This window comes from Aspergillus tanneri (assembly GCF_003426965.1).
Source record: "Aspergillus tanneri strain NIH1004 chromosome Unknown AapTan_1_pilon_pilon_pilon, whole genome shotgun sequence".
Classification (NCBI taxonomy): Eukaryota; Fungi; Ascomycota; class Eurotiomycetes; order Eurotiales; family Aspergillaceae; genus Aspergillus; species Aspergillus tanneri.
This window is the reverse complement of record NW_022984628.1, coordinates 4,261,927-4,287,678: the sequence shown is the minus strand read 5'-3', so window position 1 is coordinate 4,287,678 and position 25,752 is coordinate 4,261,927. Positions and strand designations below refer to the sequence as shown.

At 45.7% G+C, this 25,752-nt stretch overlaps 5 protein-coding genes across 5 annotated transcripts; 1 reads left to right on the top strand and 4 right to left on the bottom strand.

The window, feature by feature from the left end:
- Positions 1-703: 703 nt before the first annotated feature.
- Positions 704-1,529, bottom strand: LSM1 (U6 snRNA-associated Sm-like protein LSm1; the record flags this gene model as incomplete). The annotated part of the gene is made up of 4 exons (XM_033568073.1): positions 704-892; positions 998-1,113; positions 1,179-1,247; positions 1,355-1,529. 4 exons carry the CDS (start codon positions 1,527-1,529, stop codon positions 704-706), a joined length of 549 nt encoding a protein of 182 aa, XP_033430068.1.
- A 1,150-nt stretch (positions 1,530-2,679) lies between these two features.
- ATNIH1004_003394 (uncharacterized protein) lies at positions 2,680-3,318 on the bottom strand (the record flags this gene model as incomplete). The annotated part of the gene is made up of 1 exon (XM_033568072.1): positions 2,680-3,318. One exon carries the CDS (start codon positions 3,316-3,318, stop codon positions 2,680-2,682), a length of 639 nt encoding a protein of 212 aa, XP_033430067.1.
- Positions 3,319-4,812: 1,494 nt separating this feature from the next.
- On the bottom strand, positions 4,813-6,093 carry ATNIH1004_003393 (C2H2-type zinc finger protein; the record flags this gene model as incomplete). Its single annotated transcript, XM_033568071.1, has 1 exon — positions 4,813-6,093. One exon carries the CDS (start codon positions 6,091-6,093, stop codon positions 4,813-4,815), a length of 1,281 nt encoding a protein of 426 aa, XP_033430066.1.
- Positions 6,094-16,453: 10,360 nt separating this feature from the next.
- ATNIH1004_003392 (uncharacterized protein) lies at positions 16,454-17,267 on the top strand (the record flags this gene model as incomplete). The annotated part of the gene is made up of 2 exons (XM_033568070.1): positions 16,454-16,663; positions 16,791-17,267. 2 exons carry the CDS (start codon positions 16,454-16,456, stop codon positions 17,265-17,267), a joined length of 687 nt encoding a protein of 228 aa, XP_033430065.1.
- Positions 17,268-18,374: 1,107 nt separating this feature from the next.
- On the bottom strand, positions 18,375-21,532 carry bro1 (putative signal transduction protein BroA; the record flags this gene model as incomplete). The annotated part of the gene is made up of 3 exons (XM_033568069.1): positions 18,375-19,499; positions 19,559-21,155; positions 21,255-21,532. 3 exons carry the CDS (start codon positions 21,530-21,532, stop codon positions 18,375-18,377), a joined length of 3,000 nt encoding a protein of 999 aa, XP_033430064.1.
- Positions 21,533-25,752: the final 4,220 nt, after the last annotated feature.

Genomic DNA, 25,752 nt, shown 5'->3' with positions numbered 1-25,752 from the left:
GGTGGGCGCGGAGAGTTTTTTTTTTTTGCCAAAGTTGATCCGAAAAAAAAAAAAAGGTACGGCGGGTCTTGGCAACGCTATCGATAGGAACTGAGAATCAAGTCTTGTCCCTCTGCACACTTTCAACACGGCATTCTACGTATGTTGAGATATTGAGAGGTGGCTAGTCTCTTGGGTGCATTTACTGTGATATAAACTCATATTTTTATCCTAAAGTGCGATGTCTAGACTTCTCGGACAGTAGCATCAAGCTACTAGTTCATGTCGATGGATTGGAATACAAGAAATAGAGAAAGAAATAGGGACAGTGGCATAATAAGACATAGTGATCATCAACCATAACCATCAACCTCCAGCTTATTGACGGGCTTCACAAACAGGCAGTATCTTCATGATTATCAACCTTTACCATCCTGTAGGGGCCGAATGACACTGCCAGAGCAATGACACGACCGGTTACTCGGCCCAAAAGAAATCGAATCTTCACCCAATGCATCCACACTTTGGGCTTTTAAAGTGTAAAGGGCTGAGGGCGAAACAAGTCTGGCATCAACGCGGGGGTCCAAAGAACGTTCTCATTTAGTCTCGGACCACCAATCACACTCGAGAGCCGGATGGCTCTCTATACACAGCCAGTTGGGTTGAACCAGCCCAATTAATCGTCTGGATCAATGATACAGACAAAAGGCGCCAGACGGAAAGCTTAGGTTCGACGCCTAAAACAGAATCTCTCCGCTGTGTTCGGGCTCGAACCCAAGACACTGTAATTTGTTTTGACGTTTCTTATCGCCCGTTTTCCGCTCTGCATCTTCTTTCTTTTTTTCAGCTCAAAAACTTCTTGGATTGTGGCTCTTTGAACACTCGCTGGGATATCGTCTTCCTTATCAAGGTCCTACATTCAAGTCAGCGCATGACGCCAAAAAAAAGAAAAGAAAAGAAAAAAACAACAAAAAAAAAAAAACGTCCAGAAATAAAACGAGAGCCAAACGATACATACAATTTCACCAAGTAGCAACACATTCTCTCCTCGGACAAGGAAGATGCCTCGCGGGATATCGGCATAAAGGTTCCCAGCATACATTCGCTCGATGGTATCTTGAAGAACAAGGTTCGCTATAGACATCGAAGGCGGGATCGCGTTAGATAGGCGACGTTAAACTGTATCAGATATCCCATACCGAATTGATCCCAACTTCTCAACACTCCGATCAATTTTCTCCCGTCGCGCAAAACCAGAACGAGTTTCTCTTTACGCCGGTTAGCCATGGAAACCCACAACCCGTTTCAGACGGGAGATATATAAATCTATAACATCGAGAAAAAAAAAAGAGAGAAAAATAAAAGAAAAACATACTATCTGTTAAATCCAACAACTGAGCAGCAGTGGTGAACATCTGCGGTGGCAATTGCGGCGGACCATGCGTCATCGATCCCAGCACATTGTTATTCTGCTGCGGGGGGAACCCCGGGGGCGCATTTCCTTGCTGCTGGGGACCAGCAGGAGGATCATTGATTGAATGTCGTTCCATGCTTTATAAGGCGCAAGAAAGCTAGTGCGGTTGGATTGTAGCAGACTGGTGAACAGGTAAGGGTTCCGTTATTTGACAATGGCGGGGGATATGGATCGAGAAACAAATTTTTGGTAATGAGGAATTTTTAAAGAATGGATTGAGCTTGATATGCTCTCATACTGCAATGATTGATATCAAAGCGCGGGTAATTCAAGGTTGATAATGCCGGTGATGGGAATGAGATGCGTTTGGATTGGACTTAAGGCTTGCTGCTTTGGGATAAGACGTGTTTGTTCTGTTTGTTAACTCCGAAATATGGTGCAGATGTAGAGCATCAATAGAGCGTTACTGCCGGATAATAGCGGTTGCTCCTGAGCAATTAGAATTATACTAAGCTTGGATTTATTCAAACTTGTTCGTTTTACAGATCAACTGAGTCTACAGTTGAGGTTCCAGTGGAGCCTGTATGGCCATACGCGGGGATTTTAGCATATTGGCTGATTGTGCATGTGACCAAAAAGACAATTTTTAATAAAAGCGAAGAGGAAGTAGAAGTAGGAGCAAACTATTCTACATAATTCACCCTAATTGAACCTATTCCTTGCGAATATGCTCTTAGAAAGCACCTACCAACGTACTCCCCTCAGGTATATAGGCAAGGGAATGAAATGTATTGAAAAATGAAGACTCAACGAGTGCCCGCACTGTAGATCAGTAGAACATCCTCCAAGGAAAAGAACGGTCATTTCCAGCTCCAGAAATCCCCAACGACTTACTGATGTACAGCAAGATATTTGTCCTCCTCATGGAAGTGCTCGATGAAAGCATGTGAAAAATATATCCCTTTTTCGGACTAATAACGTATCACCAAAACATATAATACTACAAAATTCATCGGAAGAAGTCCTATCTGCCACTTCAACAGCATGTCCCGCACCTGTTTACATCAACTGGTAACCTCCTTTCCAGATCATTCATAAAAACAAAAGCAGAGAAGGTCTCTGGGGATAACATGACAAAGAATGAATATGACCAAAATTTCGAAAGCGAGAGAGAGGTAGAGAAAGAGTAGATGAATAGGTAGTGTTCATGAGGATGTGTTGACATTTTGCAATGGCAGGTAAGGGATTGCTCAACCAAAGCCCCTGCAAGGGATACAATCGCTCGTTCATGCAACGCTGACCCCACGACGTTGGCCCCGCATTCTTTCCTCTCGTCGTCGACTGTACGGAGCGCAGTATGGTTCGTCTGAAGAGCCAATATTCGCCCGGACGGGTTCCTGTGATCGGTGGTATGCAGGACTAGATGGTGGTGGTGGCAATTGCATCACTTTAAACTGATCAACGCTGATGATGCGTAGGTGATAAAGATACTGCATCAATTCAAAATCTGGTCGGCTACCAGCGAGACTTTGGCCCTGCTGATAGTGGGCTAGAGCCACATGGTCGAGCATGAGATCCCAGGCCTTGTGGTCGGGAGTATCGCTGAATCGTACTTCTGGACACTGAGGGCAACGAGCTGTGGGGGGGGGCTCATGTGTTCGAAAGTGGCTGTAAACATGGGTCCTCCATTCATCAAAATCATCGAAGGTGCGGTGGCAGTCAAGGACATGAAAGAGGCAGATGTATACATGCTGAGAAAGACGAGTCTGATGGGAGGGAATGACAAGTGCTCCCGTACCATCATCCTCCAGAATATCATGGCCCGCGATACCTGATGCCCATCTTGTATCCAAGGACAAGCTCCTTGGTGAGACTTCGGATGCACTATTGCTCGATAGAGATGGGACGTCCGTTAATGGAGGCATATTTTCGTGGATATTCCCTCCCACACTACGATGAAATATCATACCTCGCTCTGGCTAGAGCGAGCCCTGACTGATAGGAGGAGTGTGCTAGAAGCTCCAAGAAGCGGTGCTATTCGATCCGAGAAACTTTTTATGGACCTGCTTCATATTCTTAGTCTGTGAGTGGCGAGTAAGAGGGTAGTCCAAGCCATAGTTGCTATCATAGTACTAGTACTCCCATGCGCAACTGGCCGTGTTCTGAGATGGGAAACAAAGGAGGGCTGGATCTCATCTTGTTACCTTTTTGCTTCTCGAAACCCCAGCGGCAAATGAACAGGTAATCTCTGTCTCAAGCTTAGAGTGGTCCTTGCCTTAGCAAACCAAAGTTGGCTACGGCAAGAAGAGAGAATCCATCTGGAGCACAATCTGAATCGGTCCCGTTGAGAGGGAGGGGAAGTTGGTCGACATATGGTGATTTAAGCCCCAGGAGCGAGCATGTGAGACTAAGAAGAAATCCGTAAGGTATCCAATGGCCAGAGACGAGATTGATATCCAGTTGAAAACCATCGCAGCAGGGATGTTGACCTTTTTTTGTCTTTTCTTTTTCTTTTCTTTTCTTTTCTTTTCTTTTTTTTTTAATTTTTTTTTATTTTTTTTTGGTTTGTTCACCCAAACGAAATCCTTTTGTTTGATTTGGGCCTCTCTGCCTTAAAGAGTGATGATGGTACAGTACGGATACAACAATACACTCGGACTTACCCATTTGAGCCAGCCGGGACTCTTGAAGATTTGTATTTAAACTCCGCACCTCCATCCACAAGGCAAATCTACTACTTGGTTAAGGTGACCACATGGTGCCTAGAGAATCGGTGTGAGTGACCTCGTCATGTGGTCTCATGAACCAAGCTCAATGATTGCCCATCACTCCGTTGATCACACTTCCGAGGCGGGAGATGGTGACATGCCCAAGTGATACGATTAGTACTACCTTAAGTACTAATAATGGCTTGTGACTACAAAAACATGAAGATGCGATCGAAACTTTTGGATTTTTGAAACCTTCGTCCTCTATAGTAGACAAAAGCATTATTGAAGGAAATAAATCTGTGAAAATTATCTAGCCCGCCATCTTGGGGAGGAGAACAAAATAGTAGAGGCTGAAGAGCAAGTTCTGATTGGAACAGTAGAGTGTAGTTTTCAAAATAAAAGACATAAGGAAAGATGGGAGAGAAGGTGATATATAAATATGAAAATGAAAACGAAATGTAGCCAGAATAAATAAGACGACTTAACAAGGTGCGTTTGGGGAAAAAAAAAAAAAAAAACGTCAAGGATACTCCATCCGTCTATCAGTGAGGACGCCTCGCAAAATGTATTTGAACAAAGAACCAAGTCACCCGACACCAATGATGCCCATGAACCACACTATAAATGCACAAGTCTATTCGTTTCGTAGCGCGTATGAATCTTTTGAATCCAAGTTTTTACACGTAAAGGGTAGTGTGGCAAATCAGTCTAGTAACGATCTGCCAGATCTCCACCTGCAACAGAATTGGCGGTGGATGAGGAAACCGAAGAGAATCCAGTGGAAGAATTCAACATGTCCTGTACAGCCACTTTAGGAACTTGGGGTACAGGAAGTTTGCGCTGCGTTCCATCAGGTTTGGACATGATATCGCTGATACTGGGACCAACATGAGCCTGGCTAGGGCTGTAATAGTTAGGTCCCTCCGGCTGTGGCTCCATTGGGGCCAAAGCAGGTGTGTGGTGAAGCGACAGATGACGGATCGATGGCAAATGCAGTTCGCTGGAGCCTAGGGGTCTCAACCGCGGGGAGTGAGCGGGAGTAGCCAGAGGCGTATGGTCCGGGGTAGGAGAGAGGGAATCATGAGAGAAAGTGGGCGAAGATGGTGCAGTTGAGTTGGGGGAGTTAGGTCTCGAGCGTTTGACACGATGAGAGTAAGTATCATCTTCTTCGTGCGAATGCGAGCGGCTCATGCTATGGGAAAGTGCATATGCAGACAGCGAAGGCAGGCGTCCATTGGTATGGTGACGTGAACCGAACATATGGTTTCGCGAGCCGGTGTGGAAGCCGAAATTCTCATCGCGCTCAACCTGAGACGCGGCCGTGGCAAGTAAGTTGATATCCATTCCAGACGATGCCCGTTCACTATTGCGAGCATAAGGTCCCAGATTCGAGCGCATATGAGCAGCATAGTTTGAGAACGAATGAGGTGGGGATACGTCGGGAGAGCCGACTTGCGAAACAGGGGCGGACCGAGTGATAGGTTTGCTCGGAGGAGGCATCATTGATCCCGAATTGTTAGTCATGGAATTATCTTGCCCGGCAGCAGCGGCAGCAGCAGCAGCTAGGTGTTGTGCCTTATTACTCCTCCGGGAGTTTGGATTGTTGTGGATTCTCGAATGGCGCGTGAGCTCATCGGATCGACTGAAGCGCTTGGTGCAGCCAGGGAATTGACAAGCGTGCGGTTTCTCGCCTGTATGAGTACGGATATGTCTGGTCTGATGCTCCAAGCGATGGAAAGCACGATCGCAAAGAGGGCATTTGTATGGCCGGGGAAGATCCTGGCGTACTTCTTCTGTCGCGGGACGAGCACCCTTCATCAGCGGAGGCAGTAGGCTCACAGACGACGCCATATTTGAATTAGATTTAGTACTCGACGGAGTGGAAGGAGATTTGGAACTGTCCACCGGTGTAGGTGGTGTGGAACTGGTTGCGTTGTTCTGGGGATTCAGCAGATTGGAAAAATCTACTGGAGCGGCCGGTGACGGCATGTGAAGCTCGTCCTAATTCAACTCCGTGGGAGACAGTCCAAGGTGAGACGACTAAATTTTGAAAGGATTGCACGTTCTGCAGGGATGAAGAGCCGAGGCAAGGTGACAGACACTCAAGACGTTCAAATCTTGGCAGATGAAGGAATGATACCTCAAGGAACCAAAACCCTCACAGCAAAGCGATAGTGGTGTGGCAAGAAGAATCCCAAGCAATCCAAGAAATGTGACGATGAGCAAGATTCCTCAGACGAGGGGAAGGGATAGACAGAATGGAGCAGGGATATAGAATCGGCGGCGGATAAGAGCCGGGATGGGGTGAATAGCGAGTCAGGGCGAACGATATCGAACAATGAACTTCGAGAGATGGGAGACAAGATGAAAAATCTGGAGAAGTTGATCTGGGGAGAGGAAGAAATAAAAGGAGAGTCGGAAAAGATAAAGTGAGGAATGGAGGGGAATAATAAAGAAACGGAACTCGGGGGAGGGGAGAAAGAAGAGTGTTAGGAGAGGGGGGAATATCGGAATCGGCGAACAGAAGGGAGGGAAGGGAAAAAAAAATTCATAAAAAAATCTAAATACTATGTGTGGGGAGGAATATTGGGGGGCAAAAAAAGAAAAAAAAAAAAAGAACGTGCTCATCCTAGATCGGCTGGAGATTCTCCCAAGAGGATTTTCAGTGGGGAAATATTCTTTCTTTTTGGTAATTTCTTTTTCTTCGTTTTAAATTCCTTGTCTACGCAGTACAAAGAAAATTTATCTTATTTTTATCTCACAATGCAAATATGGCATCCTACCTAATTTGCTACCTAGTAGCCTTGAGGGCGTCAACCACTCCAAATCGTCCATCAAATGTGCAGGGTGTGTATGATAAAAAAAAAAATAATTCGAGCCACTACGGAGCAACTACTGACCGGAAGACACCAAGAGAGTTAAAAAAAAAAAAAAAAAAACTGTGGGGCGTGCTAAAAATTGATGGGGATTACAGAGTAGAAACTGGAACTGCAGAAGTGGCTGTGTGGCCTGGAGAAGTGCGTGCCCCGTATCGCTCACTGACTGAGTGGTAAGGAATTATTCCTCATACCTCAAGTAATATTGGTAATGGTAACGAACATTCCGTACTAACAGTTTCGAACCGGGTATCGCGGATGATCTGGAGGAACAGATAGGCAGATATGGAGAAATTACATAATGGCCAAGAGCGGGAGATTTATGTAACTGTGGTGATTTTGGAGGGGAGTAATGTGAGGCATTTCTGGAATCAATGCGACGATGAATTCACCATATGAGGCCATCACTGTATTGGTAGGCAGGCATGATGCGGTCGAATGGAGAGAGGGTGGAAAAAACATGGAGGGTGGCCCCCTCAATACGGGGGATGATGATAACACTTTGAGTAGTGATGATGATGAAATGAGGTGATAGCAACTCCAAAACGAAAAAACCTTTTTAATCTGTTGTTCTTATCGGTCGTTTCCTGGGGCATAACCGGGGAAAGGTTATTCAACAGAATATCAAGATTCAAGACCACCGGTCTCGACCAGCTTGCTCGACCGTCGCAGGCTGTTTGTTGGTTGGATACGGAGATAAGTAGTATATTCAAGCAGGAAAAAGGGAAAAGGGTCCGTTGTCAAATGAAAGAAAATACTCGTAGGTGTGACGGATTGCGTCGATCATAGGTCGGTTGTCTGTTAATGCAGAGCAAGCAGCGCTTTGCATCCCCAGTCATACGATGGGGGAGATCCAATACTTCATCATTCATCATCGGTCGAGAATGTCCGATGAGGCTGCTCCTGCAACCACTGGTTGATTCGGAGTCCACGAAAATTATCCGGAACGGTTCCTATTGAGCGAAAACAAACATTGTAAAACCATGAAGCGGCATCGAAAATCTTATGATAGCGAGTCACATGTTTTCGCCCTAGACATCTGAGTATAATCGGATCACGGTTGCGATTATCTATTCAAGAACCACTCTATCCATGGCCGAGGGCCGATAAGAAGACCATATTGGGAAATATTAGGACGTGTTCTCAGTGTTGTGCAGCCGCACGACCGGGTTTTCCTATTCTCGGTTTTCCGGACCACATATCTCATTAGCCGCCCAGGTGATGCAAGCACATATTCTAGCAATAGTCTTAAACAATCCAAATTATTCGATACGGCAATTCTCTCAAGCACTGATTATCAAACCGTCCCCCTTTTTTTTATTTTTTATTTTTTTGAATAAGAGAAATTATGAAAACTAAATAAAATAATAAGGGAGAAGAGGGGAAAGGAAAAATCGCGGTTAATCAAGGAGAATCGGGAAATGAACTCCACAATCCCCAGATTCCACAGCCTACTAATGCATTGCTCGGAATGACTTCCCCCAGGTAGTGCTCATATCTTCAAACTCCGTACTTTAGCAACTATGGTGCAGTCCAATGAGCAATAGATACCTAATCAAGATAGTCGGTGCCATTTTTGATTCATAAACCGAGCAAACATTCGGACAACACCGATGACCGGCGCTGGCAGGATAACGAAAGATTCAGCCTCGGCAACGAATCTACCCAGCCTAAAAATATGTAATGAATATTGTGGACCGTACGGGGTACTGCCACGAATTCTCGCAAAAGATACTATTAATTATGCATTGATGAATTACGTTATGCTCTCGCATCTTCTCTTTGCTCTTAGGTAGTATAAACAACAGTCATGGAGAGTTCAGTGGTTTTTTTTTTTTTTTTTTTTATTTAAACTGAAAGGAGGGAAAGTACTATGCAAGGGTTGGATATCCAGTGGGTATCCCCGGCAATATGGAGATAGGATCACGTAAGTATTTCTCGGCTCTATAGAGAAAAGGGCAAAAGGGAGAAAATATGCACATCCCTACTTTGCCGTACGTATTGAGATCCAGGAAAATGGACAAAATGCACGCGGCCGTCTTGATTGACTTCTAGTGGCAGATCAGGATCGCGCCGACCGGGGGCAAGTACTAAGGTAACATGAATTGCTGAGCGATCGCGCCATTGAGAAGTCATTAAATTGGTAAAGATATTGCTGGTTATTGCGGTTATAAATTTTAAACTGGTCTTCTCTTCTATTGGCGGGGTTGCCTGCGAGTGCAATAGGATGCAACAACTGGAACAATGTGAGTGCTCATCCGTCCTCAGCTCGCCCCCCTGGAAATTGAGCTTCCCGGATGATGTTATCTCAGAAGTCAGAGCCCCAGGGAGGGCCCCCACCTGCGGACTGTCTAGGGACAGAGTACGTGATATCGTGACGGCTCCTCTTGCCCTGATAGGATAAAATCGGCTGACGGACGGTCCGATCAGCAGATGTCGCATTGTGACTTTGCTCCGCAGGCGCGTAGTAGTTCGCGCCCCCCTTTAGCCCAGAATAGATCCTTAGATGATGAGGAATGGGATGGCGTTAATTTCCCAAGAAATTCGAGGAGGGGGGAAGGCAGCTAATAAAATCTCCCAGATAAGACAAAACAAAAGTACTATACAGATTAACATATAGACCCAGATTTAAGATACGTACCTAACTAGTATGCTAATGATTCTACTTGGTAGTATTTCTGGTGAGGTCATGTAGATAACAAGCAGGCTACGAGCATCAAATTCATATATGATCACCCTTCACTCTAGGCATCATAACACACTGGAAGAATTTCAAAAGAAGAAGAAAAACAATTGAGTACGTGTCGTATGACAGTTGATGCGGGTTCGATTGCCGAGAAGCCACCAGGAATTCCGCCTCGGTAGGCCCCCAAGTCTGTAGTTAACACGCAGGTACCAGTACCCAAGTACGTAATTGGCACGCCTAGGGTATTGTTTGGCGTCTGTCCCTCACCCCGGGGGTTTCAGGCTAAAACATGAATGCTCCTGCCACGGGGGTACGAGCCAGGCGCCTTCGTGGTGTGAACTGAATAAGTAATTCCCACGGAGTGCGGCCCAAATATAGATAGGCAACTGTGAATGAATATGCTGTTACGCGTCAGGTTGGCTGATGGAGTTGAACCCCAATTTCTGATTTGTAATATTTATAGTTCATTGTTAGCAAGCCTAACTTACTAGAGATATTATATCATAATATTATATAAAGACAAAATAGAGGCACATCAGTATCGTTGTCATTACGTGGTTTAAAGCAGATCCTGTCCCGGGCTCCAGGTACATTGATCCAACCCAAGTAGAGGATCTACTATGATCCCAGTTATGCGATCATATTAATTATAGTAATATAATAATATGTAGTAATAATAATAATGACAATAATAATCTAACCCATATTCTTTCTTACCCCTCGCACAAAACACAAATCGATCGTACTTCCCTTTCCTTACATACCATTAAGCGGTTGGGATAGATAAGAAAATACAAGAAATCCGAATTTCTCTTTTTAATTTCTTGCCCGCTGCATGCTTTTCATCTCATCCCCCCAAGGTTACGGTTGCCAGAAGGGGCGCTACTGGGTAGATTTGGGGTAGGCTGAAGATCTTCCCCGCGATGATCTACACTCCGATCTAACAAGCCTACACACAGCAAATGGGCTATCCTCGGCGTCACAGAATTTATTTGCATTCCGCCTGGTAAAATTGGCGGTTTGCTTCGGTGGCAGGTTCGTCCCTTTCAATCTTCTGTCGCTCTCTTTGTCTTCTTGGCGCTAACATTCCTGTCCTGCAAGTTGTTAGCCGTGCACTTGGCGGAAAAAAAAAAGAGGGGGGGGGGGGAGGGAAGAAAGTTAGAGGATAAAAGCCGAAGAATGTATACACAATCAATATTTTCTTGAGTTTTTCAGTTGGCGATCACCTAGGCGCCAAGTCTTCCTGGAGCCGTTTATCCGTAACTGGCCACGAATGTTCCCTCTCGCTTAAGCAGTACATCCATACTCCCTGTTACCCCACTTTGGGATAATGGAATCATATCTCCTCTTACTAGCATTATTAGTATACGAATACTACTTGGGAACAGCGACGACTAGTTGATGGACGAAGGCTCGTTGCCTGCGTGCATTGTCTCAGAGTCATTGCCTCCCTTTTTTGAAGCGGAGGACAAGATTCGCGCATGTCATTTCGGGGGCTGTCTTTTTGGCAGCATCTATGTGTATCACCAACTGAATCAGATGCCACTGATGCATTCATGGAGATCCTCCCATTTTCTGGTTCGCAATCAAATTTGATAGGGCTGTACATGGTGGTTGATCGTGTATAGAGCAACAGACAAGCATCTGGGATATGCATCGAAGACGGAATGTTTAGTGCGAGGCCGTTGTGTGGGGTATATTTTACAATACTGTGTGCTAAGCCGATGGTGTCAAACAGCGGCCATTGTACGTGCTGTTTGGCCCTTTCGCTTCGTGGCCTACATCAGGAGCTGGGGACCTAGCGGAAAGGCACTCGTCTCGAATGACGTGATTTCTGTCAACATATGCGCCTGATCTTGGGTTGGATGAACTCCAGCAGCGGCTACAATGGTGGAGGTTCCAGAACAAACGCTGACCACATTTCCAGCAGCATAGTAAGTTTTACTGTTTCAGTCTACGGAGTATCTTACGACCCCCGCAGCTTGTAAACTTGTCATAATATGGTATCTATATGCAATTCAATGTTGGTGTAATTCTCCCCCTCAAACCCCTTCGCTTCTTTCTATATTCGTCTCTCCAACTGATATCATTGTAATCGTGCTGGTGGTTAGATGCGGTTGCACAGATCTCAAGAAGCCACTCATAAGAGAACCTCCTGATCCGCTAAGCTGTTACTAATAACAGTCTTGTACTACCTACATACAGTTGGGCTGAAAGCAACAATGCGTTGCGACTATTTGCCAAGTAAAAGCATCTTTCAGATGGTGTCATGACGTGCTCGAGCCAAGAATGTTGACAATGTGACCCAACTACCAGTATTAATAGCCTGTTTTCGTCTCCGGGACACTTGAACACCAAATCCGTGGCCAATGGCGTTACCTTGCTACCCTAACCCATACTAACACAATCATCCGGAGCGAGGATCATGTCCTGGTCTGAGTGTCAAATTGGTAAGAGGTACGCATTATTTTTCATGTATTGCCTAGTGACTGGAAACGTCTTTCTCTCACCTCCCTTTGTGGTGTAATGGAGACATTTCCGATGTGCGGGGCCGGAATCTGGGGAAGGCTTCCTTCCTAGAAGGTAAATTACGAATCTCAGGAATAGATCTCCCGATGCGTAGCTCTAAATATGAGCTATTGGCATAGGGGACTGAGAGCTGAAAGCCACTTCTCGTAGGAAATGCTTATCAATTGGGTAGGGTTCGTCCCGCGGAGTAGCTGCAGCTGAGCAGGATGCTCGAACCCTCAGATAGATTAATACGCAGTACGTGGTGTATGGCCAGTGGTACAATACTTACCCTCCCATCGTTAGTATCTTATTGCGAGGGCCGGGTAAGGTATCCTCCACGTCCGTATTGGTCTTAACCACACGCACTGAGAATACCCCCACAAGGCGCCAAGCCTAGCGATCTAGGTATCCACAAACTTCTGGAACGGTTGATCTTGACCAATGAAACGACAGGAAACGCACCACGCTGATATCACTGATTCACAGGCCTCACAGCCGCGCCCCCAGGTTATGCGGGGCCGTGTTTCCGGAAGTCGGATGGATGCTTTAATTAGTAGATAGTCATCAATTGGTTTATTACTGGGACGCCCCAATTCGGCCATGTGTTCTGATTATTGGTGGGAATGCAATGCCCAGGGCTGTGTTTCCTATCGGCCATCATCTACAGACTTTTCTCTATTTGAAGCGTTCTAGCTGGACCGGAGATAACCATGATATTAGGCAGTTCATCCAAGGGGTTCATTTACAATACTACTCCATAATTTGGTCAGGTTTGATATGGGTAAGCAGAGTCACCCCAAGGTCCCCCCAAATAGGCACTGGCCGGTAGGGCCGGGCCGGGTAGATGATAGTAGGCAGTGATACCTTATGGCTGTTACAACCACTGCTAATGATACCTCGCAGGCAGTCTAGATTATGGTATGGCAACTCTAACATGAAACCACAGAATGGTACTTGGTACCGTCCCAGAGTAATTGCCCCTTCCTCCAGATGGGTTCCTACCTGAACCTCATGCTGTACGATAGATGCCATTATCGTAAGTGTTCTATGCACTGTATAAGTAAGAATAATTTAATTATCTATTTTTAATGTTTATGGCTGGCTGATACTGTAATTTGCCGTACGCAAAAAAAAATTACAGTGTACTTCTGGGGAGAGGGGCTTGGCGCCACGGTCGCTTTTGTGCTGGCCGATGACACGTCGCCCGTAAAGTTAAAAGGCAAAGTTGAAAAAAAAAAAAAAAAAGGGCCACAGAGAAAGGGAAGGTTCAGCGACCCCGCCCCCCATTTTAGCCCTGGCTCAATACTAGTCCGTAGTCCGATGATGCTATCTCTTTAAAGCACCCAGATTTGAGTTCAAGAATCCCTATCAACACGCGGCGGTGTCTGTAGATTAGAAGCCAAGGCATTCCATAGCATGGATGTATAGTGATTTAGTAAGGTACTAGTGTTTGCTAGAAGAGGAAGCTTGCGGAAATAGAAAATGGAGATACGATGGAGAGAGGGGGGGGTTTCCCCCTGACTCCTGAGATATATGGAGCTAAGGAATGATTTGATATCGCACCTACCACAGAGTCACAGACATCCTCAAGGTAGTAAGGGTTAAAAATTAAATTTACCTTCTTCCCCCTCCTTTCCCCTCTTTACCCCTGATTTTTTCATTTTAGCTGGACACTATGAGCACCTAGGGAGCTACTAGCTAGACTCTAGAGCGTAGCTTGTGATAAAAATCCTCACAGGATGGATCCCTTCACATGTCATGGTCACGGCAAATCCAAGCACGGTTAGGATCACCAACCCTATTGGTTTCTTTGGGACCTACTTAGTAGATAGCAAATATCGGGTCTAACCATATGTCTGTCTGTAATACTATGTGATAATATGCTGCGTAAAATTGTATACAGTACCCTCCCCTGACCGCCAGACAGCCGTCGAAAAAAGGGCGGGGCAGAAGCGCCAAGCGGACAAAGGATAAAGAACAAAAAAAAAAAAGGGAAATAAAATTTGCTCCGTAACAACGCTACGGAAGATGCCCGGATTGCGTCATGGTAATGATTTGCAGCTAATCCAGAAGTCGAGACATGGGCCTGCCTTAGTGGCGCACACTGCCGTGTTTCTAGATGACAATCTCCCGCATCCGGAGGTGATTACTTCATTAGTTAGGAATCCTGAGGATAGTGGACATCACAAGTCCAGGGAAAGGAAAATAGCGTGGCATTATAATTGTGTCTCTGTTTACTTTGATGATGGATTTTTTGGCAGCTGATGAGCATTGTCTCTCATTGAGACCAGGGGTAACATAAAAAGTGAAAAGGCCCCAAAAAAATATAATAAGTAAATAAATAGAATAATGGAGTGGTCCAGAACGTAACGAACAAGACCCGGAGACAAACCTCCTGCAGGAATGATACGGTGGTCGGATGATTTCGGGAAATGCTGGCCTTTCTTCCACCCTGGGGCAAAGCTGTGACTAGCGGAGCTGCAGCGTAGTTTATCAGGGCGAATTGCGGAGAGAATTCCTTACCTAACCAGGTCCTTCGAGCTTATTAACTAACTAGTCAGAACCAACGGACTCACAGGTTTGCCCCCTTCCAATCCGTCCCCCAAAGGGTTCCTCGGTGAAGATTTTTTTCCCTCACCATTGGGGGCTAGGGTATTATTTTGGACGGAGTGTCCGTACTGGTCCTCTTTTTTTCTCACACGCCAGTCCGAGAGCCCCGTAATCCGTTCTGGACCAAAAGACCCGTGGACTGAGGTAATTCCCTCGGCATGTTCAACCCGAGCATTTTCCCCTTGCCTTTGCCGAGTGCGTCCCGAATCCCGTGGTGGTCTGAGGACTCTGTGACTGGGCAATTGCACATGCAACGACAGGCGAATGCTTAGCTGTTCTAGGCTATCATGTAACTATATTATGAACACACTCGTGAATTTTCCTGTCCTGTCTTCCTATTCACCTCGGCTCATCAGTAGCCGCCTAAACCTCTTAGAGAGAAATTAAGGTTCCCTGCACGGCCTGCTTTATTGGTTTTCTTTGTCCCTTGCCTTTCTTAAAGGCACTGTTAAACATAGCGGAAATATAGCGGTGAGTAGAGAGTGTCCATTCTGAGTTAGGGAAATTAATAATTACATGCTCTCTAGATGTGTGCCTAATGCCCTAGCCAAATCAGATTTTTCCCTGTATCTACTGCAGCCTCCCCGATGTTGTACTTTGAGCTGTTGTCGTATACCGCCAGGCACCATCCAAGTATATATGTGAAAATTCAATCAGCCACATACCTCATACGTGCATGGGGTTGAGACTGTCATAATCAATCGAAATAATAAATGTTTGACATCAATAGAATGCCCCACACAACCCTATGGAATACGGAGTACCCAGCCCTATGCCCTAAATGTAATAAGTACCCGTTACTCTGTACTTTGTAGTGCTAGTTAGTAAACAGGTTGCAGGTCGGATAGGTATTAGTAAATAACTAACTTAACTACTTATCACTACAATAATAAGTCCACCAGACGCGGTAATTACATGTGAAGTAGGTTTTAGTAGAACAAGTGTGAAAGATCTCGAAGGTCCTTATACATTGTAAATCACAGGAGTATGTCGATACGGCATTGCGTGCAACCCAAGTAAGAGATCTGTTTACTACATTCAATAGCGTACTAAATCTGAGTATATATACTACCTGTTTTTACTACTCTTGTTTAGCATCTACCAATATTTCGGTGTGGGTATATACTTAGCGGCGTAGACTGGATGAGTACAGCATAAATACCACCAACCCATGTAAAGACCTGCATTGCCCCCGTCAGATATATCGTGCTCGCCTATTTGGCCCTGTCTACACTAGCCATCCAACAATATAAAGACAGTAGTTACCGATATCATTTGATGACTGAAACAATCCATCCTTTCTTACTGCACATATTCAAGGCACTTAATATCGTCGCTATAATACGACCCAGCTATACTCAGCTAGAGTACATCAAGGCGACAGGTCCATAACTACTCAGCAATATTACCTAATGTGGCGTCAGATGATGTCGCGCTTCGATGATTCTGCCGCGTCTGCCCGCCCCATGACGGTACTCAAAAGTTCTTCAGGTTGATGCTTTTTCTTACTGTCTACAAGGAAATGTCCGGGTGATATCTGCCCTCCGTTGACAATTGCGCTTGGAATCTGAAATAAACATCTTCCTGCTTTCCTGGGCCTCTAATCAGCCCGAATTATCTTCATATTCCTCCCCCTTTCTCGTCATTTGTTTCGTTATCTCATATTATGGCTCCCCCGCGGCAGCGCACGACAGCTGTTCAGGATGACTCTCGGTCTGAAGGCTCCAGTACGACTAGAGAGCATAAAACGACTACGGCAAAGGGCCGCAAGGGTAATACTTCGCTTGCATCAACCTCTGTTTCAAGTCGAGAGGCCAAACACCTTCCCAATATCACCAGCGCCCCTGCTGGAGATGAGCCGGACACTCAGCCAAAGGTACGTAGTGAGGCAAAAATATGCGTCTCCTTTTACTCCTCTATTCGCCTACTGTGCTTGTCTTTCTCTCTTTCCCTTCTTTTATTTTTAATTCTCCTGTTACTAACTTCCTGTCCCTGTTCTCTAGTTGCATTGGACCGAAATGCCCCTCGAGATGCTCCATTCTTACCGACACGCCTACAAACTGCCTTGCCCCAGTGCTTTTAACAGCGAGTACTCTCGTCTCCTCCTTTCCAAAGGAATTGGCCTCCGATCACCGACATCCATCGCCGCCCAGAGAGCCCATTTGTCTCAATCCGACAAAGACCCCAAACCGAACGGGTCCAATAGTACAAAGAAGACTCTGCACACCAGCACAGACCGCCGAAATGGTACAGCAGCTAAATATTCATCGAGTCAGCAAAATCGCCATGCAATTGATGAAAAGACCGCATTGAACAACATCTGCAGTCAGGATCGCGTGAGCAAAAACCAACTTGCCCTGGCGGTGCGTAAACATTTCAGCAGTGCCGGACTTGCGGAGCAAGAGGCAATCGCTCGATTTTTGTATAAAGTTCGCGAAGAAGGAAGAGGCCGACACTTTCGTCTGAGATTTCAGCCCTAGTTCTTCGTACGCGGAGGGGAAAATAATATGGCCTTCTCCTGATTTTGTTGTGTCTTCACATTTTCGACTTTGAAGAATCCCCCCTTTTTTATCTCTCCCAGAATTATCTGGAAGAGACTGACTGACCTCTGGTTCGGACAAGAGATTTCTGCTTTTGATTTGATTGATCTCTATTCGTTCGACTCTTTCTTTGACCCATCGCTCTCCCCTTTATCATGATACCCATTGGTGTTGGTTTGATTTGAATACATTCTACTCATCATCTCACTATCACTTTTTTTTTTTTTTTTTTTTTTTTTTCTTGGCTCCGATACCGCAATCTACATTGCCTACATTCATGATACCAGCATCATGTTCATTGTCATTGTCTGATTAGATCGGTGCAGCAACTTCAAGAACAGGACGCAGGTATCTTGAGGACGGAGCTATAATTACCTGGCCATTTATGTTGGGATTTCTTTTTCTATTTCTTTCTGCGTTCCTTTTCTGCTTTTCACTGTTTCTGCATGTATCCCGTGTACAGTATATTACTGGGGATAGGAGGGTGTATTCCATATACTAGAGCCATTCATTGCTCTGCATATTTTTTCAACCTTGTACAGTACTCATGGATATTGCTTATGTTAGCGTATTCTGATTTAATATGACTCTCACTCTCTATTCATTTCTTTTCTCCTCGCTTGATATCACTATCCCGAGCTAATTGATTGTCTAGAATAAACAATAGTGGAGAGGCTCCAAATTCATACCTGAGATCAGAATATCTAGAATGTCCAGCTACGAAGCAAGATCCCTGAAATGGAGAACTTCACTGAAATTCAATTCGCTTCGTATAGATACATAAAAGAAGCCAAGCTGGTCAGACGCAAATATTCCAAGCGTGAATATGAATGTGCAAGTGCTCTGTAGAACCAAGAGAGCGGTCAAGCTAAACACGAAGAAGGGACAGGCTAAGCTAAGCCAACAAGCAGGACGAGAAGCCGAAGAATAAAAAATAATGCGATCAAAAACGCCTGGATGCAACCCTTTCCCACCTTCCAAAAGCCGTAATAATAAATCTATCGTACTTTCATGTTTGCAGTCTCCGGGTATACTGGGAAAATTTACCTATTTCCAAGCGTTCAGTCCGGCCCAGGGATCACCAGATGAGGCGGCAGGCTGGCCGTGCGACTGTGAAGACTGTGACTGGGCCTTGTGATGCTGGCTTGAGCCATATGGTCTGCTCTGGGCGTATCCTCCAGGGCCGGAGGGAAATGGCCCCGACGAGGAAGGATACGAGGTTTGCTGGGGACGTGGTGGTGGCGGCGGCGGAACGAATCCCTGGGGCATGAATTGAGATGGGGTGGTTGAAGGAGTAGGACCGGAGAAGGTACCGAACGGGGCTGGTGTGGAGGAATAAAACTGCTGATTCGGTGGGGGTGAAGCCGATGGTGGGAATGGATATGCCATGGGGTTATAGCCTTCAGAGAGAGGCGCGGCCGCTCCCTGCTGGAATGGCTGCCCCGGGACGTATGAGACGCCACTCGCGGGGTTCATATACTGTCCATAGGGCGCTGGAGAATGAGAGAGAGGAACACCGTGCATTCCCCCGGGCGGATAGCGCGGAGACGTCTTCGGAGAAGATACGCCGGGGCCAGGGTACCCGGGGGCCTGCACAGGAGGCGGAGGTGATTTGACCTTGGATGGAGCGGCCGACGGCGCAGAAGGGGTGGATGTTGGCTTCGGCTCGGTCGATAGGCGCTCCATCAGTTGCCTCAACTTCTCCCGCTCGCGGTCTTCCTGCTCCGATGCACCACTCGCTTTGTCCCGCTCTATCTGTCCTAGAAGTTGGGCCCCCTCTGAACGTCGGTTGTTGATGAAGGTCTCGACATTCTTCTTCAGGCTATCCACCGTTTCCGTCATTTCCGCATAAAAGGTCTGGGCCTGGACTATCCCTGACTTGAGACCATTAAAGGCCTCGTATACTTTCTTATACCGTGCCATTACAGTGTTCCGTTGGCGGGTGATGGTTTCATATTTCGACTGCTCGGACCGAACTCGTTTGTCCTGAAGGAGGTCGCCATAGATCTTCGTAAGCTCCTTCATCAAAGAAGACTGCTTATGATTGGCCTGCAGCAGGCGGTTTTGGTGCGGCCGGAACTTTTCCAACTCTGCCTCAAACAGCTGACTCTCCTGCCCGGCAATCGACTTCTTGTTCAATATCAAAACGTTCGAAATGTCGTCATTGTGAACCTAGAAAATGTAATGTTAGCTGTCGCTTATCAAACGCCGTCGCCCAAGGAAATGCATACCTTCTCCTTCAGGTCCTTCAAAACCTGGGACCTTTCCCGCTTGACCAGGTTCAGTTTCTTCAAAATGGATTCGACCCTGGCGATTTGGTCTGCCACCGAGAGACTTCCCTCGTCATAAACGTCGTCTAGTAAGCTCCCCTCTGCGGTTGAAGTGTACGGGCTGACGTGTCCGTTCTTCCCTTTACCGTGCTTGGAGCCAGCCTTGATCATTGCTCGCTGGAAAAGCACCTCAGCCTCATCTGTTTCCCCGGCGGACCGCATTTCATCAAAGTCTGCCTCGTACTGTCGAAATGTGGATAGAAGCTGGGTGTCGCTGGCGCTGGCTTCGTTAACAGTATCTCGATAGGTCCGGATATCCCCACGGAGAGTCGGGTTCAGTCGGACACTGGGCTGCTGGCTCCAGTCCGCCCCATATTTGGAGCGCATCTTCTCACACACACTTTCCTCCAGATCGAGCTGCTTCGAGCATTGGTCCAGCTGCGCGAGGACCTCCGACTTGCGTTCCTGCAGACTGTCAAACGCTTTTGTGAACGACGCATGGCCTGCTAGTTCTTGGCACCACTTCCTGAAGTCGTCATCCACCGTCATATCCTGATCCATCCCCCCCTTGAGAATGTTCAAGCTGCCAGGCAGCTTTAAGTAGTCCAAGCTTGCGGCCATTTCCCCGTTCGCAGTCTCCACCTTTTCCGTCTCTGCTCGGATTATTTTGGCTTTCTCTTCGTCATAGAGACTGGCCGTCTCGGTGACGGACATGGGCACCAGTTTCTGGAAGATGTCCGGCCCAATGATGCGTTGGATATCTTGGCCCTGGTAAAGCTCACTGACTGGAATGGCCTTAGCCGCTGGGAGCTTGGCAACGGCGGAGAGGCCCGCTTCATTCGGAACAGGCTGGTGGTAGATAAAATCATTATCCTTGACGAGGGTGGCGAGCCGGGCCTGCACATTGGCCAGATGGTATTTGATGATCTCCATCAGGTTGGAGCCGGTCTCGGAGCTCAGGTTGGAATTTGGCGGAACAGAGGACGGAAACGACTTGATCCAAGTCAATGCCGTAGTCGAGTTCTTCTCCGCCAGCTGCAGCCTCGCAATAGCCACGCCGTGGGATCCACTCTCACTGTCCGCCAGGGCCTGGTAGTAGGAGGCTACCGAGACCATGTGTGTTGCCTTCGCCTGCACTACGATCAACCAGACCTTCTCAAATACGCCCTTAGCATGCTCCTGAATCCCTTCCGCCGCCTGGGAATAGAGATAGGCTGCCTGGCCCGCTAGTTTGGCCAGAAAACCAGCCTTTTTCAGGTCGGCCACTTGCTTCTCAAGGAAGACTTCCTGGCCCTGAGCGAGGGATATATTGATGAGGGTCTTGACAGTCTCCCGGTTCAGGTCGGTCGACGGGGCATGTAGAAAGTTCTCGTTGATGTAGGTAAACATTCCCGCTGCTGCCTGGAAGGAGTGATAGGCGGTTTTCAGGCCCGTATCCTCCGCGCGGTTCTGGTTGGCGGCATGACAGGAAAGAACGGCGGAGATGTTGAAAATGATCGAGGCTTTCTCAAAGGCCAAGGAGTATTGTGCAGTTGACTTGTGGGTAAAGGCGTCGTACCTGCTTGTTGCATAGCGTCGACACGAGCGTTAGTGCACCCGGTTGCCTTCGGATATGGGAGGTGCTGATGGTAAAAAGAGAAAACAAAAGGACACCCACCAGGTGAAGGAGATTTTTATGTGGTTCTCATCCACGGGGAACCTCAGATCCAGCAGCTCCAGCTGCCCATAATAGCGGTAGAGAAGGTCGCGGCCCGTCGCACTGTCCTTCCCCGCGCCTCGCATATCCTGGCGCAGGCGGTTGAGAGTCGCGCATTCTTGACTGTAGCGTTCGGGGTCTTCACCATAACTCTGGCGAATGTAGTCCTTGAGGGGCTGGATCCAATCGATTTCGTTGGTCTGTTTAAGCGGACACGAGATCATGGGCGATTGAACCATCATGTAGATCGGCAGGAGCTGGGAGCTCCCATCCACAGGGTGAACTGACGAAGATCGATGACAAGAGCCGATACTTGAGGACGAGGATATGCGGCCCGAGGACGAGGGGAGGAGGATTGACACTGTGGGGTATTGGGCGGGTTTAGCTGGTGACAGCGGCGGATATTGGGTTACTTGGGATTTGGTTGGCCAAGTGGGTCAACCGTGAACAAATAATTAATTCATTAATTCATTAATTAATGGATTGTGAAATGAATGAATGTCTGACCGTCAGTTTGTACAGAGGAGATGCGAAGGGGATGAAAGAGGGAGGAAGGAGGAGGAAGAAGATGAGGTGGTGAGAGAGGGCGGTCGATCGTCTTTGGGCGCCAACCACTTACAAGCAATCAACCCGAGGAAGTAATACCGTTGCAGCGCCACGTCGATGGAGAGAAGACGCCTAATTCCAATGATACACACCACATATATATACGGAGTACACATGTACCGGACTCTCTAGACAGCTTGATGTCTTTCCTTTTTTGTTTTAGTGCTCGCCCCTCGCTGCTTTTTATTTACTAATAGGCCTTGAAGTGGTCCGACTCAGGTTCCAACTCTTGAGACCTGGAACCTGAACCTGATTTGCGTAATTTTGCCAAATATTCCTAATCCAGATCCATAAAATAGTGATTTATCCCAAATTATTATTATTATTTACCGCTGTTCTCCCCATAAATGTCGCGATGTGCCTATATCCTTCATCAAATTAGGTAAATTTTGCTGTATATAGAATCCGCAGCATGGAAAACCGTATAGCTCACCAGGTTTAGTGGCCTTAGGGCTCTTGGTGGTTGACCCTGGTGGAAGTAGTAGTATGATATATAATGTAAGAAATATATATGTTGCACTGAGCATTATACTACCAACCTCATCATCATACTAGCCAATTAAGAGCTTTTATAATAGTATAACCTGTATTAGTGTTTTAGTTCCCCTTTTGATCTATTAATCTTATTATTTACTCTTAATATCATGTGTTAATCCCTAGAAAGCGATAAACTATATACTGGGGGTGGACGACAGGCAAAATCAGACAGAAACGAGTCTTTATGTGGGCCATAGGTTCCAGGGGTGGTAATGTCAAGTTCATGCCCTTCGACTGGGCCGCATCAACTAATTAGTTATTGCAAGTATAGATAGATATACTAGTCTATATTATAATAAATGTATCCACCCTTTCATTCAGCTCTCATAGGCAGCCCAGTCTCCTAGATTTGAAATTCCCTTAGTTCTAGCTCACAAGACTTCCTGTAGCTTTTCTAATCTTTATGATTCTGATTTCATTATTCACTATGTCACAGTGTCAAATCTCTCAGTTATCCGACAATTATCACTTATTTTCAAGGATAATCCTTTAGACAATTTTACCTTTCTTCTATCTGATGGTCCACAGGTATTTATCCCTAATACTTTATATAGCCAGCCAATAACTACTTCTAAACCTAATATTAATTTCGCCCGGCCACCGCTGCCGCCATCTATCTCTGATACCCTAGAACGTGTTGGCCCATGACCAGTGTTGATGGCATACGATCGTTCTATATTTTGCGTGTTATTGCTAGCAAGATCCAGCCAATCTTCGCTAAAGGCTCCCACAAACATCTAACATCTTTCCCCTTACAATTTGTCTCCCCAGCGCACTTTAGCCACTCCCAGAACTCCAATAACTTCCGTTGTTTCGAGTCTGTGATGAAAGCATGCGCTCAGCATAGAGGCGATCCCTACTAATACCGTTATTTGTTTCCTTACTCCATGACATGAAATTGCCCGTCTCTGCCCTTAATTAATGGCATAGCTATCTTTGCGGTCTGCATCTCATTCTTCCTCTTCCGTTCCGGGGGCCAAGATAGGGTAATGTGCCTGGTTTCACATACCTCGTCTCTACCTGTGATATATAATTGGAGGCTACCATATAGTCAGATTTTACAAATACTAGACCCAGCCTTCTACCCTTTTTTTTTTTTTTTTTTATTTTTTTTTAAAAAATTATTGCCCATTCTTCACAAGTTACGCGTCATCACGACCAGCACTAGATAAAATGTCAATATTCATATACAGGCAGCCAAGAATTTTCCGCAAGGACTGAACGATCAGACACTCTATTTCATGAAGAATGCGCTGATAGCGTCCAGTAAGACGCTCCGGGAGTTGCAATAGTTGCCCTGCTGGAAATTTTTCATCTGGTCAAGTCCAAGTAGACTAGTCAAGAAATCAAGAGCTTGTCAGCTGTGGCCAATAGAGCTCATTGGTCGTACAATGGTCCCAACGAATATAAGCAAGACTTAGCAGGATCTCGAGCAGGTGCTGAGATGTGGTTGCGTCGGGGAATGCAACAAGACTTCAACAGCATTCCCGGTCTCATCATCCGCATGCGTCCAATAAGAAATAGCCCTGGAGTATCAAGACTGACAAAGGCTTGCAAAGCTTGTGTACAATGGCATGATTGGAAGATATGCTTATATTTATATTTCCTACCAGGGCAGCAGAGGGGTATTGGGAGCGCCCTGACATTTGAGAGTTGGTTAATCTGCGTCTAAAAATGACCAGCAATTTGCAAAATAATAAGGCGTACAGGCAAAAAATATCTAGAACAAGAAGTTGGAAGAATGCTTGCCTCCTTTGCCTTGCTTCCATAAATATATCTTAAAGAACTCGGCTGTTCTTGACTCTGGAACTACTATTTATACATTTAACTATATATCCTAATTCGATAACTACTGGACAGTCCCGGGAGACTTTATATAGGCAGGAAATTTAAAATTCCTATCCAGGGATACGGTAATGCCAACATAGTTATTTTTATTTTTATTTTTTTTTTTAAATAAAAAGGTTCTCCTACAGCCTAATAATGTTGCTCGCTACCTAAAGACGGCATGCAACCTAGTCTCACAAAGATAATTGCACTGAAAATCTATGGTGGGATGATTACCTTGGCCCGAAAATTATTGGTACAAAGGATGGCTTCCTGGTTGCCTACCTAGAGGGACCAACATGATTAACTTGTCATTGAATATATTCCAACACATGGAAGCTTTGCCACTAGACTTTTATACCAAATTTGGAACTCACAAGTCGATACTTAAAAAATAGCATCTCCATCTTGTGCATCCAGGACTGCACGCAGTAGAACACCTAATTGATACTTTAAAAGGTGCAAGAATCCAGGGTCCTACAACGGCGGAATGTGATGCCTGCGGAGTAACCAAAATAAGGCGCCAAGTCAGAAGAAATCCAAGAGATATAGTACCTGGATTGCAACTGGTAGTTAACATTCTTAAGCTTAATCAAGAATACGAAAGCTTTAAAAGCCTTATGTTGGTAACAGATAGGTAGTCTGGCATTATCTGGAATTATTAATTTTGAAATCGCACCGCGGAGGCTATTATCAAGGTATTAAAGGACTTATTTAAGACTCTAAAACATCAGTACAACATCATGCCAAACGTAATTAAGTTTGATAACAAGATAGTTACCAGAAAACTTCAAGTCTATCACTACATACTTTTGAAAAGCCTCAAGGTTGAGCTTGCTGCACTGAATAAACCGTTACAAAATGGAGGTGCAGAATACTTAAAAGCCAAGAAAAATAGGAGAGTAGGCTGTAGATATTCAAGCCAAATATATAGATAGGATATGTGTCGGATCTGGCTGCCTCGGCTGAATAAAGTTATTCGGACAAGAGATGTGATATTTAATAACAAGGAGCAATTCTCTAGAGACATGGCAGCAACTCTTGCAGTTATGTAGGATAAATTTTAACAGGTTTTCCTGGAGGAATTTGATTGAATAATAGAAAATATAGAAATGCAGAGACTGCGTCCACCGGAGACAGATATTCAAGATACCCCTGCAGAACAGACAGATGATATTCTATATATTATTTTAATTTAGTTTATTATCTTGCAGATGTTGTAGAGGATCAAGGGAAGGAGCAGGATACTTATCCGATACCTCCAAAAACATCAAAAGCATCATTCAGTCCAGCTTTATTATTTGCATCAGCAATAGGTATAGATTCTAGCAATTAAATATATTAAAGCATCTCCGTCATGGAAGGCATTATTCCTATCTGGAAGGCTTTTACAACCCACTCAGAAGCTCGAAGATCAAATCATTAGCAAAGCAACTCTGGAACGCCCAGTAAAGTAATTAAAAAAAATTCCTAGGAGTCCTGTTTAAGC